Source organism: Chenopodium quinoa, unplaced genomic scaffold, assembly GCF_001683475.1.
Source record: "Chenopodium quinoa cultivar QQ74 unplaced genomic scaffold, ASM168347v1, whole genome shotgun sequence".
Classification (NCBI taxonomy): Eukaryota; Viridiplantae; Streptophyta; class Magnoliopsida; order Caryophyllales; family Amaranthaceae; genus Chenopodium; species Chenopodium quinoa.
The window spans coordinates 528,289-546,236 of NW_018743074.1; the positions used below are offsets into that span (position 1 = coordinate 528,289).

Here is a 17,948-nt window from a genome sequence, read left to right on the forward strand (position 1 = left end):
CACGTCATTATGATAATAATTACGTAGACTACTACAACAAAATGAAAATAGGTAAAAAGGGTTGAAGACTTGCAGTTCAATTTGATTTTTTTTTGAAGTAAAACTCCAAAGTGAACCAAAGATATTTACTACATACGGACCGGAGTAGCCTTGTTAAATTTTTGTTTTGGAATATCAATTGACACATCATGCCAATTGATATAGTAATCAGAGGCTGAAATAGTTTTCACTATTCATATTTCATAGTAATAAAAGTAACCTGAGATATGTTACAATAAAAGTAAGTGAAGTAGTAAACATCATTATTCACACTAATCATCTAAAAATGGATAAAGTAGAGTTAAAAACTACGACTGGTACAATATCTAAGAGATTGAGACTTAAAGGTTGAATTAGATATTTTAGGACTTTTGTGATAGATGACTACTTAAATACGAAGTAGCTAGCTAGCTGTTGCACTATATATGTTGATGGTGCCTTGTAGACTAGTACTGGTGCATTTAATTTATGATTTATGAATTCAATCACGTTGCACTTCCAACTTGTAATTGTACGTTTCACACCAGCCATGCGCCCACGCACGTCCTTCTTCTTTTCTTTTTATCTTGAGTGAGTTGAAGAATCAAGTCTTTAATTAATTTGTGTGTGCTTTTTTCCTAGGCCTGTACTCACGTATTTACAAAGTCGTTTTTCAAGTAAATTTTTACTATTATTATAGTGTGACATTATGATGACCCATTATGTACTCCTGGTTTCCAAGAGCTACAACGAGCATATCATATAAGTTTGAAAAACTACTCTTTTCATAGTCAATTATTAGTTGTACTGTCTGGCTCACATAAGTATAAATATTATCTTTATAAATATTATAACTACAAATTTAAAAGCTTTTGGCCGAGTTGTTTATATAACAAGGTATTAGGGCGAACGTGATAATTATGTTGTGAGTTCAAATCTCATCCACCGTATCCTTCAAATTTTCGATTTTCTAAAATTACAACCCAAGAAGTGAGTAAGAGTAATGAACATTATATGGTTATTGATTAAAGTTAAACCATGACTAAGTTTAGAAAGCTAGTGCACACATGACACTCCCTCAAATATAATAAATGTTGTTGCCAAGCTTTAAGCGGTTAGGCCTTTTGGGCCTTCTTGGGTGCACAATGTTGATAAAGATTGAACAGTTAATTGCAATTGACTCAATAATAGCTGCAATGGTGGTGACGTCTCGGCTCGATCAAATATTTCCAATGTTGACTGCTATGGTTAGATCTACCTTCTTTCTTTAATACATCTACTTCAAACTCCAACTACTACGTGGTCTATTACTCGACCGTGTTATACTAGCCACATGTCACTGTCCGAATATAAAGGTAGCATATATGGTTGTATTAATAGTATGATGAATTGAACTACAACTTCGATAAGTTAAAAAGAAATACAACATTGATGAAATAACACTCATGAGACGGTAGGATACTAGGATTAATAAATTGCTCCGTAGAAACATTTATATCGACCACCATTACCATTTACCAATGTGTTTATTACAACTTACAAGTGGGAAGATAATTTGGGAATCAAGGAAGAGTTATCTGCCTTATCTCATCAAGTCATCAAAATGTTATACCGACTTCGTTCATACTTGCATTAGTTTGGCATATTGTATTTAATATAGAAAGAAAAAAAGGAATTCGTGTTTCTCTGTTGCAACTTTAATGTTCTGAAGGATAGTAACTATTACTATAATTTGCTATAGACCTGCATTCTATGTCCTACCATTAATTTAATATCCTAACCCTAACTAGGTTCAAAACTTGTAAGAGATTATCCAGGAGAAAATTGGAAAAAAAAAAGCCTATCTTTTTGGATATAATGTAGATTAAAAACTAAAACAAATAAAACCTATTTTAATGAATCATTTGGGACAATCAACATAGTAAGAACTTATTTATCATCATCATGCGATTCTTCTGCTCGTCCACCCCATATTCGCAGCCTTTCTGAAGCTTCCTCTACCTGTTAATTCAAATTTTAATGTTAATAATGTCTTATGCATTTTGCTTAGGTATATACACACTTTATTGGACTATAGTTATGCTAAAATAATCATTTTTTTTGTTATAATCTAGGGTACGAATATTATTAGTTAGCAAGTGTGAGTGTCCCACGGCCTCACACTGATAAAAGAATATAGAGTTAATTATTTAATAAGGCCAAGGCCGACTAAGGAGTTCCTCCACAATTCGGCATATTGAGAATTTGCCATATGGTTTTGGGACACATCTTCTTCTTTTTCTTTTTTTTTTCTTTTTATTTTTTTTTATTTTTTAAATAGAGACTCACCTCTTTATTCCAATTTGTTTGGTAAACTATGTAGACTAGGATTAATGTCTGAAGACTTGTCCCAATTATCATTCCTATCCAAATACCCTGCATAGTGTAGCCACAAAACTTTGTTACTTGCCTATACAAATGAATTGGTACAAATTTATGTCACTTTATAAACCAAATTAATATAAGCTTCATAAGATTATCATAACAAATTCTATGATACAGTTCTACAGAAATGCTATTAGACTGAGAAATACAGTAGCTAACGATTACCTCCACGCCTAAGCGAGTCTTATAGCCAAGGAGAAATCCCAAAGGCAGTCCAATAACATAATATGAAAACAGGTTTACGTAAGCAACTAAGGCCTGCCACCCTCCTCCAACGGCGACACCTGATCAATGAAATTATAAACCCCATTAAACCATGATCAATTATTTTTGATGTTAAGTAATTAAAAATTGATTAAAATGTACCTGATATTACTGGCTGGACACTGTTAAGTACCATGGTAATGCCCAAAAGATAAGCTAAATGAGCAACAGCATTTTGCATATCTTTGCTTTCTGTAAAGATTACAGCAAAATGATTCCTAGTGAGCATGACTATGCACATAAGGAGGATGCCTATGCAGAGCGACTGAGCAACAATGACAATTACGGAGTACTTGGCTGCCCTAGGATGTCCTGATCCAAGTTCGTTGGAAACTCGAACGCTGAGATATTGTTGGTTACAGGTTAGTACAGGCAGAGGAATGCTAGTGGTTGTGGAATTTCATGTTGACTGGTAAATGGAATTTATGTAAAAGCAATATAAAGACAGGGCATTACCCTATAGCTGCGTTGATTCCTATAAACAGCATGCCTTCCCAGCCATTTAAATTCATACTGCATCAGAAAACATGGGAGTAAGATCAATTGTTTTGCATAAATCTGCAAAGGGGGTTCGCTTTGAAAAACAGAACTTCTACGGTACATCTGGGCATACATATGTCAGGCTCCGTGTCATACACCTACCAGTATGTAACCTGGTGTACGTTTCTTTAGGTACACCGTACACCCAGTGCACGATAGATTTTGAAAAATTGTGATTGAAAGGAGTCTTTTAGCATGTTGAGCCTTTTAATGCAGGAAGCTAGCATACCAGATAGAAAGGGAACCAACTGCAATAACAGGATCTTCAAGGTGGCCAGTGAGAACAATGATGCTCATAAAGTACCAAATCTCCAAGCAAATCATAACAGCAGAAGCAACAGAGAGCTTAACGAAAGGCCAAAGGTCGTGAAAAGCCAACCAAGAGAAGCCAGTCCAAGCATCCTTGCACCAACCTATGATGTAAAACGCTTGAGCCAACACAATCCCCCAGCCAGAGATATTATAGGCTAAAGCAGCACCCATGGTAGCCCACCCAAACACCTCGATGAAGAGGTAAAGCATCATGACATGGACGATCAAGGCCACAAAACCAACATATGCCATGAATGCAACATCACTTTGAGCCTGCAAGAACTTCTGGGTCGGAAAATTCACAGCAAGCGAGAACATCTGTGGGAGACATTGTATGGCAAACTTCCCTGCAAGCTCCGCTATATCAGGTTCCTGACCCAAGAGCATTAGGATTGGCGTAGCACATAAGTAAAGAGGTAAAAGCAATAAGCAAGCGCCGAAGAGGATAAGCCAAGATCTTTGCATGTAGATTCCTAGCATGTGTATTTGCCCTGCTCCATATGCTTGCCCACATAATGTCTCTACGGCACTTCCCATGCCTAACTGTGGATTGTTGTCATCAGAAACCAGAACAATTAATCTCAAGCTAAAACATCATACTTTGCAGTACAATATAAAAAATTTAATATGTCAGTCATTCAAAAATCGAGATAAAAAATTGTTCCTCATAATCCCAGCTACTTCAAAAAAAAGTCCTGAATTCTTACAACTATTGTTCCTCCTAGTTCTTGAAAGATACTTTCATAAATGATTGAAAGCCCATTTTAGAGCTGATTGAACATGGTTCTGTGTTTGGCCAGTCTATTTCTGGCCCAAACAAAGGCCCAGCCCAATTCTACCAAAGTACCAAGCATGGTTACACTTTTTCAGCCCCATGGATTCTGCTAAAATGGGCTGAATATATTTTTTTTATCACATCTGGCCCAATATCAGCTCTGAAATACATGTACCCAAGTTACAATATTTTTTATTTTTATTTTTAATTTAATTTTTTTAATAGAGTTACAATTTTGTTAAAAGTTAAGAATTAATTCTCGATTCCTAACAGAATTTCAATGGGGAGAGTATAATCTTCCCAACGAGCAGGATCCATTTGTTGTATAAAACATTTCTTTTTTGGGCTATGAAAGGAAAATTGGAACTAGAGAATACTTTGGTTGCAATATAGATTCTCTTTTCTAGATTATGGCTCATGATCCGCTTTAAAACATATGCATACATGATAAATCTATTGTTGTGAGGATAGATCCACATCCCAACTCCTAACAAGAATTCTAATTTTCTAATGGGAAATATTTTCTCTATTTCATTCCGGGATCAAATAAAACAAAACTTTATTTTGGGGGAAGAGTGGACCATAGCACATAATATCGATTATGTGATTAGTTTCATGTCTCTATCTTGTAACTATCATCAATTCATCATAACTCTCATTTCAACACCCAAGTACCCTACCTCAATTAGAAGAAAACAAAAAAAGGAAGCAAAATAAACAAAAAGGTGGGAAAATATGCAATATGAACATCGACCAATGAATAAAAGTAGGGAGTATAAGAAAGCTCACCAAGAAACCGAAGACAAAATTTCCAAAAACAGAAAGAGCAACGGCCACAGCTGAGAGCTCCACATTTCCAATATGTCCAACAAAGATATTGGTAAATGAATTAATACCATAATTGCAAAGGATATTGAAAGCAATAGGACCTGCAATGCCCCATAACTTCGACAACTCTGTCCACCATACATGCTTAGCATCTGCAAAATTCTTCATAGGAGAATAATCACCTGTAGCCTCCTCATCCTCCGCCTTGAGCACCCCAGACGGTGCTGAGTGGAGCTCGGCCACATGCTCGCTGTCATATCGGTCCCCACCAATCAACGGTATATCCATCTTCTCGGTATTTTCCACCTCTTCCTCAGTAGGGGAAGGGGAGGCATTACCATTGCCCACCTTCCCAGCATTTTGCCCAGCTAGTTCTAATTCCTTAGCTATTTTGCCTATCTTTGTATTCAAATTTACTATTGTTTTTTCTTTAACAAAACAGAACTTTAGAATTGTTCTTTAAATGGGGAAAACAGTATAAACTCAAACCTTATCCAAATTTTGGAAGGAGATTAATCCCAGAAAAGAAGATGAAAATCAACAATATAAGTTTGTGTTATGAATATCAATTTCCCCTCAAAATAAAATTTAAGTTGCAAACTTCGTTTTGTATTTGTTTTTCTTTTAAATTTTACTTTGATTTTTCGGTTGTTGTTGATGTTGTTGTCCTTGTTCTACTCTTATCACAAAAAAAAGGAATGGTTGATAGATTGCTAATACATGCATTCCAACAATAGTAAGCTGGATGAAATGAAAACATTGATCCCTTAAACTTAGGAATGCACTAGTTTTCTTACATTCCTAAATTTCAGCTTAATTTTCTTTTGAAGGGTTTGCATTAAATATAAACCAAAAAAGAAAAAAACGTACTGTCATATTTATACGTTGAAAACTATTTTCTTGCATAATGCAAAGGGAAAGACAGTTTATTGATTAGGGATTTAAATGTCTGACATTTAGGTGTTAGCTGAAACTTATTTCATTCTTTATAGTATGTATAAATAAACACTAGAGACCTATGAAAACCGTTCTTCTGAATTGTGGCTCATAACATTCGTATAGAATTTTGGAATTTATTGTACTTTAAATGTGCACAAACAGTTTTTATGTAGATGCGTTTTTTCCTCTTTCAGAAATTTAAAATGAGCGCGATGAATATTTCAAAAATTGATCATGAGACATTTCATATGAAAATAGTATAGTGCACTCGACACCATGAGCATGTTACACCCGGTAAAACTAAAAAAGGCGGAAAAAACATACTAGTGTTTGAAAAAGAATATACCTATGTTTGACAAAAGAACATGTTTGTGTTTGACAAAGAACATGACATTACAAAAAACATAAAATCTTTACAAAAAGAACATGATAATATATTAAAGAATTTGTTCTTTTCATGGTTACTCAGGTGGTTGAATGTGTTTGAAAAAGAACCCTATGTTCGACAAAAGAAAATGTTTGTGTTTGACAAAGAATATGTTTGTATTTGATGAAAAACATTAAGTCTTTACAAAAAAAATATGATAATACATTAAATAACATGTTCTTTTTCATAGTTACTCGGGTGCTTGAATTTAACATTTATTTTTTATTTTTTATTTTTATGTTTATACATTAGAGAACATATTGTATAATGTGAAGAACAAATAATTCAAACTCAATGAACATAATGATCAAACTCAAAGAATATATTAGGTTCGCATTCTTTATAAATGTGTATAATGTTCTTTTTTTCGCCCATATTCTTTAAAATATGCCTAATAAAGGGTAGAGACTAGAGAGTAATACTATAGAAATTATTACGCATTATTATAGACATTCACATGAGACATTTTAAATATGAGAGAAATTATGTCGTACTAATGACAAAGCGTAGAGGTACAAACACAATATTAATATAATTATAAAGTAAACAATTGCAAAGATAAAAGTATAGAAACCATCAAAATTTCAAGTTGGACTCACGAAATTGTCGTTGCCTACAGGACAGTAGAGACCTTTTGAATAAAAGAAACAGAACACAATGCTCAAATCTAGGCCAAAGTCCAGATCTAACATCTAAACAATAATTAAGTTTAAGTCAAGATTTAGGATGTTTTCGGTCAACACGTACGAAAACAAGACTTCAGTGACAATGTTACAGCAAGTATGATAAAAGAAAGCAAGAGAATGATGTTTTCCTGATATCAAATGTGAAACAATGATGTTTACATGCAGATAGTGTGCATCATATGACTAAAATCTTTAGGTTCTGTAAAGAGAAAAAGACTGTAAAGGGATTTGCTGAATCAATATTTCTAAAACTGCCCATCTGTTTGTTGATTCTTTTTGCAATGATGCAATATACCTTTTTTTCTTTCCAGGTACACAACAGCCACTTCCCACACGGCCACACGAAGTCCCCGTCTCAGGGTAGCCAGTGGAGTTTGATGCCCGGGGGTATAAGGATTCAATCCGGCAACAACAAAAGCCCGGGGAGGGGGGGTGTATGGTCGGTTAAGGTAGGGATAAAACTGCGTACATCTAAACATACCGGCATAACCATACACATATCAGCAAGTAAATGGAGAGACAGTGTAGCAAATATAGAATAGAATGCAATGGAACACACAAGCTTGAGGACTCAAAATTGATGGCCTTTTGTAAACTCATTAGATAACAGAATTCTGTAACAAGTATCATACACTTACATTTGTCGCTAATGAAGGAGCATTACTAGGACTACTGGGAGAATGAGGTGATACTGGATCTACAGAAACTCTGGTATTATTATCGTCAGAGCCAAAACCGCCCGTGTTTGAAACTACATTTCCGGAAGTAATCCCAACAGAAGACTCCCCAGCTACTAAGGCTTGAAGAAGTTTAGGAGGTGGGGGAACACCTACTTCTACAACCCCTTCTAACATCTTTACAACTAATCCCATCGAAGGCCTTGCCCCTTCCTCATCTTGTATGCACCACACGGCCACCATCCCTAGCCTCTCCGCCTCTAATCTATCATATGCCACACCAAGCCTTGAATCCACCACTTCTTCCATGTTCCCCTCGATTATTTTCCGAGCTGCCCATGGTGGGAAGAACCACTTATCACCACTACCTGAATCACCGCTCCCATGGGTTCCTTGATTCCCATCACACCCGTCATTAGGTGGTGAGGGTGGTGGTGCTTCCACATTCCTTCTACCCCCAATAAGCTCCAACATTGTCATCCCATAGCTATAAACATCTGCCTTGTTAGTAATAGCCACTCCAGAAATCCACTCTGGAGCAACATACCCCCAAGTTCCCCTCATTGTTGCCAACACCCTACTAAAATCGCGGCCTATTAACTTTGCTAACCCAAAATCGGAAACTTTTGCAGTGTAATCTGAATCAAGAAGAATATTCTCAGGCTTAATATCACAATGAATGATACATTGTCTACATTCTTCATGTAAATAAGCCAAGGCTTTGGCTGTTCCAATTGCCACCCTATATCTAACATCCCAACTCATATTTTGACCATCTTTCTTCAAATATCCACTCAAAGGACCATTATGCATGTATTCATAAACTAACAACCTATGAAAATTCTCAGAACAAAACCCCCTTAATCTAACCAAATTCACATGCTGGACATTCCCAATTGTACAAACCTCAGCTCGAAACTCTTTCTCTCCCCCACTACCCGGCCGTTCAAGGCGTTTGACAGCCACATGAGAGGAATCTGACAATGTACCACGAAACACAGTCCCAAAACCACCATGCCCGAGCTTCTCCGAGAACCCACGAGTCGCTCCGTGGAGCTCCTTATACGAAAAAACCCTCAAATGGGTAGCAGCTAAAGCTGCCTCTTCCTCCTCATTCCTTCTCCTCCTAACTTCCTTTCTAATAACCCACAAAACCAAACACATAATCACTGAAATTGCAACTAACCCAGAAATTACACTAATCAAAATAACCATTCTATGACTCAAACCCTTGTTTTTCAACTCATTTTTTCCTACTCTAAGATACAAAACATCATCATCACCACCCATTGTACTATCAGCAGTCCAATTTCTCAAATTAACAAGAACACCAAACAAATTCTTGCACAACTTAATTTTCTCATTATAATTAATCCCAATACATGAACAATTACCTAAACAACTCTTCTCACACTCTCCCTTACTCTCCACCCCTCGAAATGACACCGTTTTCGCCTCGTCGAAACTCATACTACCCATCTTCACAAACCCATCATCCATCCCACAAACCCCAACCTCACCTTCACCATCCAACCTCACACACCCACCCGAGTAATCCTCCCGGGCCCACCCAAGCCCGTCCTTCGGCCCGAACCCATTCGGGCACCCACAAGTCCTTAAATTCTCCCCATAGCAAACCCCATTGGGCCCACAAAGCCCATAAACCCGACACCTCGATTCGGGCCGGGCCCAAAACGAGTTCCAGTACTCCGTCTGTGGTGACCACGTGTACTGCTGAATATCCCCGGTGTGGCTGACCTGGAACCTCGTCAACGGTGGGGGTCCACTCTCCGACCCCGCCGGAACCTCCGAGAACCCAAACGACGCCGTTTTGGTAAACACATTCTTGAAGTAAAACCTGTAAATGTACGTCACCGTCATCTCCGGAACATTCGCGAAGGAACTTCCAGTCCATCTCCCAGTACTCCAATACGACACCGTATCATTATAAACCAACTCGATCTCACCGTAAAGCGGTGGTCTCAACCGCAGAGAATACCTCCCCGGTGAAGGGTCCCACTCCGACTTCCACGCCACAATGGACCCAGCAACAGTGAGGTTCATCCCAGGTAGCCACGTGTCAGAAGGGTGGTCGAAGCTCTGCCAAACGACGTCGTTAGAAGAGGATAGAAGAAGAAGATTCCCGGTTTCAAGGAGACGAAGGTGGGAGCCAGGGCGGAGATTATCCGACCGCCAAACGACGAAGTTGACGGAGTCAAAGAGAGTGAGTTGGTCAAAGGAGAGAGAAAGTGAAGCCGTGGTATTGTCTTTCAAAGGGGTATGACGATTAGCGACCCAAACGTAGGTTCGAGTAGGGAGAGAAGAGTACCAGATTCCGAGGTAGAGGTTGCCGAGTTCTGGGTTAGGGGTGAAGAAACCGAGTTCGAAGGTTCGATTTGGGCTGAAAATGGTTGAGTTGGATCGGAGGATTGTTTGTGAGTCAGGTGACGAGTTAAGTTGTGGGAGAGAACTCAGAGAAGAGAAAGTTAAGAGGAAGAAAATTATTGTCATTTTTTTTTTGCAATTTTTTAAAGAGTGGAAATATTTAGGGGGTTTTGATTTTTGAAGGTGGTGGAGAAGATGGGTGAAACGACGGCGTTTTGAGGTGAAGTCAAGTCAAATATTTAAGTGGACTGGTGGAGTGAAGTGAGATTAGTGGAGTGAGTGCTTGACAGAGTAATGAAGGGTGTAGTCAGAGTCCAAAATTTTCCACCAAAAGAAAGAAAAAAAAAAAAAAAAAAAAAAAAAACCAAGATGATGAGATTTATTTTTAAAAAACTTTGAAAGAGGTAATAATAGAGATGATTTGTAAAATTAAAAATGGGAAGGAAAGAAACAAAGAGATTGTTGGGTTTGTTTGGTGCAAAAGGAACAAGAGCTTGTGAATAGGGATGATTCAATGGATCATATTCCATTAAAGGCCAATGGCTTTGGATACGATTACAAATTTTATTTACTCCCATCATTTTATTACTCCTTTTTTTTTAAAAAAAAAAATCTACTACTCCACTTGAGAATAATAAGTTGTATTTGATTTACATCCGTCAATTTTCTTTCATCACTAAATTCTTGATTACTACAGTAATTATAGGTTAAAAGAAAGGATAATGATATATGCAACCATTAAGATTACAAATAAGCAATCACTTAGGGAGTTTGTAAGGTTAGTTAATGCTCCAAATAATGATATATGCAGCCTTTAAGATTACAAATAAGCAATCGCTTGGTATAACAAAGGTTATATTTCATGTTTTCAATTTTTTTATTAGGACAATGAATCTATTTAGGGAGTTTGTAAGGTTAGTTAAGAGCATCTCCAATGGTAAGTTAATTATTAAATTAGTTTGTCATGCTACATATAATATTAAGCTAACCTTCTTTTTAGCTATTTTGTACCCCAATGGTTAACTATTAGCTTGCTAATTAAATAAGCTTGACTTTCTCAATTAGCTTTACAAATTTAATTATCTATTATATTAATTTCCTACAATTTTGGAAACTTTTTTTTTCAAGCAAATTAGCTTGGACAAACTAATTTGCTTGGCCAAGTTAATTGTATTTTTTAACTCCAATGGTCAAGCTAATAGCTAGAGGCTTTTAAAAATTGCAAGCAAGTCCCTAGCTACAACCATTGAAATTGCTCTAATGCTCCAAGAGCAACTCCAACGGTTGTAGTTAGGGACTTGGTTGTTATTTTCAATAATTCTTAGCTACTAGCTTGATTATTGGAGCTAGAATATACAATTAGCTTGGCCAAGCAAATTATCAAGCTAATTTATTTGGAAAGATCTTGCCAAAAAGAAAATGCTAAAAGTAAATTAGTAAATAATATGAAAACAATAAATTAATAATTTATTTAGTAAACTAGTAGCTAACCATTGGGGCTCAAACTAGCTAGAAAGAAAATTAGCTTAAAAGCTTATGTGACATGACAAGCTAATTTGACAATTAGTTTACCATTGGAGTTGCTTATACTTATTTGAAAAATCAACTTTCAAAGCCTCATAATTATCATCAATTAATTTTGAAACCAAAAGTCATACACATTACATTAATTTGAAAAGAATGGAATATTATCTATTCAATTTATTTTTATGCTTTGAATTTAGCCAATTTAGAATTTGAAAAAGTAGATCCATTTTGGACTATGTGAAGTTAAGATGAAAATATGCTCTAAATGTTTAGATAGACACTAGTTAATGAGATAAGGTAATGTAATAAATTGATAGATATACGATAATCATACTTCGTAACTTATTTATTACAAACTTTTAAATGGATTCGGTTCACACTAATTTATTGTGGACCACTAATATTATAGACAATATGGTCGTTTTATTAAAATAAATAAATAAATAAATAAAAGATCACTATTCTAAAATAAAGGTTATCATATTGAAATATCATTGTGGCATCATAAAGATTATAAGAGGTTATTTTTTTTTAAAAGGAAAATTGGTAAAAATAATCCCAACTTTCACGTATCGCTTTAAATAATTCCAATTTTGGATTATTATTAAAGAATCCCAACTTTGGGGAGTATTCGCTTTCTTTGGTCCCTAACCGGTTACTAACCTGTTATAATATGTTAAGGTGACACGTGCCACCATTTGATTGGTTGAAAAAAAAAACCCTTAATTTTTTTTTTTTAAAAAAAACTGCTAGCCTCCACCCATGAACCACCTTCCCCACCACCACCACACCGGCCAGAATCATCTTCCCTACCTAAGCGCCGGCCATAACCCCCTCCCCCACGCCGGTAGCTCCTAAAGGTGTGCATGGGCCGGGCAGCCCGTGGGCAGCACGACACGACCCGTGAGGGGGCCCGGCACAGCACGATGGTCGGAAGACGGGTCGTGGGCCATGCCACATTCAGAGGGTGGTGATTTCCAGCACGGCACGGCACGAGCCCGCTTCCAAGCCTGCGTGCCAGCCCGTCAAGCACGGCCCGCGTGCCAGCTGCTTTATGACTGTTGAAGCACAACGTCTTTAATGGAGGAGACCGTTGCTCAATGTTCATCTTCCACCATTGTTTCCAACGGTCTTCTTCCCCTAAATTTTTATAAATAGCTCCATCTTCTTCATTTCAAATCACAAATTCACAATCTCTTCTCTTAATCTCTTATATTCTCTAATAATTCTCTTAATATCTTATATTCTCTAATAATTCTCTTAATCTCTTAAATTCTCTAATTATTATCTCTTAATATCGAAAAAATTAAAAGTTCGTAATCGTAATTAGTGGAAAGCGTTGAAGCACGGTTGTAAGATCTAAACTAATCTTTAATTTATTATTGTTGTTATTATTATTGTTATAATTATTGTCATTAATTATTATTATTGTTATAATTGTTGTTATTAATTATTATTATTGTTAAAATTGTTATTAATTATTATTATTGTTAATTAGTTATTATTAAAATTGTTAATTTGTTAATTATGGCATCACCAAACATGAACCGATCATCCTCTAAGAAAGCCCAATTTGTCCGTGATAATAGTTATAGGGAATCACCTATTCCAATGAGCCCTCAAATTCCGAGTTCGTTCATTCCAACCAATGACCCCGGTAACGTCCCCCTAAGCTTTGAACAATTTAGGCACGATGGTACTTCCGGTTTTCAACCCGTTCAACCCTATAATATGAATATGCCCGAATTTCCACAAAACTAATTTCCACAATTCGGTCAATTCCCACCTAATTTCTTTGACCCACAAAATTTTTTATTAGCCATGGTAGCGAACAAGATACCCTAAATGCCTCCTACTACTAACCAACAAATCCCCGAATCTACAAACACCCAATTCCCAAACACACAAGAGCAATGGTTAACCGAAAGTGACATGGTAAATATTAAAAGCCGCAAAAGTGATGTATGGAATTATTTTGTGCTAAATAAAGCCCAAACAAGAGCAAAATGTAAAACATGTGGTAAAATATACTCGGCAGAATCCAATTCCGGGACGGGACACTTAAGTAGACACTTTAGAACATGTGCACAACCAGCTAGTGATTCAACCAAGCCAAAAATTTCCCTATTATATCCACACGACTTTACCTACAACTATGAGAGGGATATGGATGAACTACGAAAAATGATAGTACACGCCGAACAACCTTTTCTTTTCTCTGAAAGTGACCCATTTAACACTTACATTAATAAAGCATTACAACCCCAACATAAAAAAATCTCTAGGAAAATTGTTCGTTCCGCCGCCATGAAAAACTTTCTAGAGTATAAAATGCGGTTACAAGAAGAATTGAGTAAACTTAATTGTAGAGTGTTTTTGACTACCGATTCTTGGGATAGTGGTTATAAATATCACTATTTATGTGTGACTTGTCATTGGGTAGATGATCAATGTGTTACAAAAACTAATAATCTAATTCAAAATACTGAAATACCCCCACACCGATATTAACATTGCTCATCATTTAATGGAAGTTATAAATGAATACAACCTTAGACAAAAATCACTTTCGATTTCTTCTTGTCATTATACACTCCTCAAGTCCTCTATGCTAAGTTATCTACTCCCACTGAATAAAAAAGACTACAACTTTTTATCAGGTTTATCTTTATTCCACTAACAGTTAGTTAAACTTTTTGGTTACCTTTACTCGACACTCATAGGTTGCCTCCCCACTACTAATGTCCCCCACCACTAGTCCACCGCTAACTCATTTCATTCACAACAAGCCAAGCAAAGTCCGGGCCGTTCCAGGCCCACTATATCATGACCTAGCCCAATAAAATGTATCATTCTTGTCCATTAGATTGGCCTGCTAAGCAACATTGTAGCAATCTGCCCGATCTGCCCATTGCCCAACTCTAGGTCTTTGAGTTTGTGATATCAAACCTCATTACCAACACAACGGTGGATTTTTGGTTACGCTGTATACAAGAGGATTCTAGGCTTAAAAGGAAATAACTTATCAACCAAATATAATTGTTCATATTAATCACGTATAAATATCTAAAAAAAAAGTAGGTAATGATAAAAAGTACAGTGGGTTATTAAAACATCGAAATTGGAATTTTCATGTCATGAACCATCATCACATGGTTTGGAATTTGGATACTAGCAGAAACACGCGTGGAGGGAAACGAGAAAAAGGGAAATATAATATTCATCTGATTTCCTGAAAGATACTCGCACTACTTTTGAACAAAATTTAATCCAGAATTCCAGACTCATAAAAGTCATTCCCTTCATCTTTAGTTCACACTCCATTGGAATCAATTTTTCAGGCTTAGTGTTAAAATATCATAATCTTTCATTTACTGTATTTTACCAGTTATGCAATAACATTATTTTGAGGCTTGTTACGGTTTTGATATATGCAACCTAAAGGCTTAGCAAACGTACATTCAAGAAATTAATTGTTATCGAAGTACGGAGTAATTAATGACAATGTGTTGACATTTATCAATCACACAAATGTATCTGCTTAATTTTCACTACTTGTAATTGAGGAATAACAGTATGTTATTTTTGCTTTAACAGGCATATGCAATGCATTGCTCCGTATAAATTTATAATCAGAATAGTTAAGTGTGCAACAGAAGTTTCTCCTACGTTCTTCCACGTTGTAGGCCTACAAAGGCGAAGAACTCAAGAAATGTAGCATTTGTATGTCCAATCAAAGAATCAATTTTTGGACAAAGCGCAAGTAATGAGATATTGTCACCATACCTTAAATTCATTTGACCAAGTAAAATTATAATGTACCTCCTCTTTCATTTAGATTGTGTTCATAATGAATAGATAATATATAATTTCTTCATTTTTTAATACCTGCAACACTTCCCTAAAATGAAAATATCACAATACTTGCAAGTTGCAACACATTATAATTAAAAAGTTATTTTAGGAAAAAGTTGTACTATTTCCCTTATTTAAAGCACATGATCCACTAAATTATACTCATAACAACCTCTCAAACTATTTTAAAGTGGACTCAATAATGTGAATCCCACTTTTCTTAAATACCGTGAAAAAACGTGTGTTACAACTAATATTAAACGGAGGAAGAACAAAATATTTTTTTTCTTAAACCAGATCCAACCTTAAAAGCTAAAACAACTCTTTCTCGTCTAAAAAATCAGATACTAACTACTTATTGTACTATCCCTAACTCGGAACCTCTAGTCATCAAAATACAAAGACTAGTAATATGAAAATGAATGTAGTCCATATATAGTTTGGTATGGATTGTGACATCCACACAAATGGGGTTTGGATTGGGTTACATATTTACATTCTTATGATTTTTCTGTTTAAATATATCCTACTAAATAACACATATAAGTGTCCCACATTTATAAAAGTTAAAGAGTCAAACACTTTATAAGGCTAAAAGGGCCAAACCTCCTATTGCCATATGATTTTAGGATAGAACCTCCTTTGAACTTGTGGAGTGAACTTTTTCTCTTGATTTTGAGTGCGGCCCACACCCGTATTTAACATGGTATCAGAGTCAGGCCCACGGTTTGGGACCTTTAATGGCTTGAGTGTATTGCCAGGCCCATGGTTTGGGACCTTTAATGGCATTAAGTATTGTGGGCCAAATTGAATTGGATCATGTGATTAATAAGTTAAAGGACCTTACATGTGAAGTGGAGTGTTAAAATATATCTTACTAAAAAGCACATGTAAGTATCCCGTATTGATAAAAGTTGAGAGAGTCAAACACTTTGTAAGGCTAAAAGGGCCAAACCTCCTATTGCCATATAGTTTTGGGAATTTAGGGCTTGCAATCCCTGACCCGACACGATAACCCGACTCAACCCAAACCCGAACAACCCGAATTCGACCTTATTTGACCCAAATTTCATATTTCGTAATAATATTAAGTTTTTAAGCACTATCCGAAATTAACCCGAAATCTGACCCAAACCCGACCTGCTGACCCGTATTGCCACCCCTAAATAAAACCTCCTTTGGACTTATAGAGTGGACTCTCTCTTGGTTTTGGGTGCGGCTCAAACCCGTATTTAACACTCACATGCTATTTTCTTCTTCTAACTCTTGAACTTAAGAAAGAGGCAATGCTACCAACTATGAAGAAAAGACATTTGAAGCCCCCACCATGAACAAAATTTTGTAATTTACCAATAATAGCCAAATAAAATTATGAAGCAAAAGTCAAGGCACTTGAAAACCATGTATCACCTACCCACCTTCTATTTTTCTAGCTAAGATTAGATTCTCATTTTTTAATCCATACTTTCTCCTTCGCAAAAGATAATCCACTTAATATTTGTGACTACATATTATACAACTATAGAGTACTCCATATGGAAAATTACAGTTTAGATTTTTTTAAGAAACGTTGTATTATATCACCGACACAACATTTTACTTTAAGTGAATATTAAAAGGTAAAAATAGGATTCTTTGATAGCAATGTCAAATGGGCCCAATATTGTTGGAACGATAGCAACGTACTGTTATTAGTCAAATATTTATCATCCTCTAAGAATGTTTACAACAACATTCACATTCATTTATTCATTCTTTTCCTTTCCTTAGATTCTATTACCCTACAAGGTTAGTACTTCCACTTCTTTCCCTCTTCATCACCCCCTCGGCCATCATATACAACTTCATTACGTAATAAACAATTGTCATTACACTTTACACAGAAAAATAGGTAGAACCGTAGAACGAATGTCAAAGAGAGGTTTCAGAAATAATGTGGCCGTCACATACTTATTTATTGGGTGAGCTGGCCATAATTCCATATCCCAGGGAGGGGGAGGAGGAGAGGGAGGAGGAAGGGGAGGGGTGTGTGCATCAAACCCGGGTCTATGCCACGAGAGATGAAGATAGCACTAAAGTGCTACACCTCATAGCATGTAACTGTATCACATGCTAATCAAATAGCTTATTGATTACTGAATATATAGACCACATTACCAATTATGAATTGAAATGAATGCATCAACTATGTAACAGATAAATTAGTTGAATATGTATGCAAAAGATCATAGGGCATGTAGTCAAAATAAATATTTTATGTAAAGAGCTTTTCTAAATGCAAACGGAAATGA

General features: G+C 36.1%; 2 protein-coding genes across 2 annotated transcripts; both read right to left on the minus strand.

Moving 5' to 3' along the window:
• Window positions 1-1,719: 1,719 nt before the first annotated feature.
• LOC110731558 (protein DETOXIFICATION 34-like) lies at window positions 1,720-7,682 on the minus strand. The gene is made up of 7 exons (XM_021911419.1): window positions 5,123-7,682; window positions 3,476-4,101; window positions 3,163-3,219; window positions 2,809-3,047; window positions 2,608-2,726; window positions 2,347-2,433; window positions 1,720-2,019 (listed from the first exon to the last, which is right to left on the minus strand). The coding sequence occupies exons 1-7, from the start codon at window positions 5,447-5,449 to the stop codon at window positions 1,948-1,950; spliced, it is 1,527 nt and encodes a 508-aa protein (XP_021767111.1). The 5' UTR covers window positions 5,450-7,682; the 3' UTR covers window positions 1,720-1,947.
• Window positions 7,683-7,776: 94 nt separating this feature from the next.
• Window positions 7,777-13,048, minus strand: LOC110731557 (G-type lectin S-receptor-like serine/threonine-protein kinase SD2-2). Its single transcript, XM_021911418.1, has one exon. It carries the CDS (start codon window positions 10,399-10,401, stop codon window positions 7,840-7,842), a length of 2,562 nt encoding a protein of 853 aa, XP_021767110.1. The 5' UTR covers window positions 10,402-13,048; the 3' UTR covers window positions 7,777-7,839.
• Between the last annotated feature and the right edge of the window lie 4,900 nt (window positions 13,049-17,948).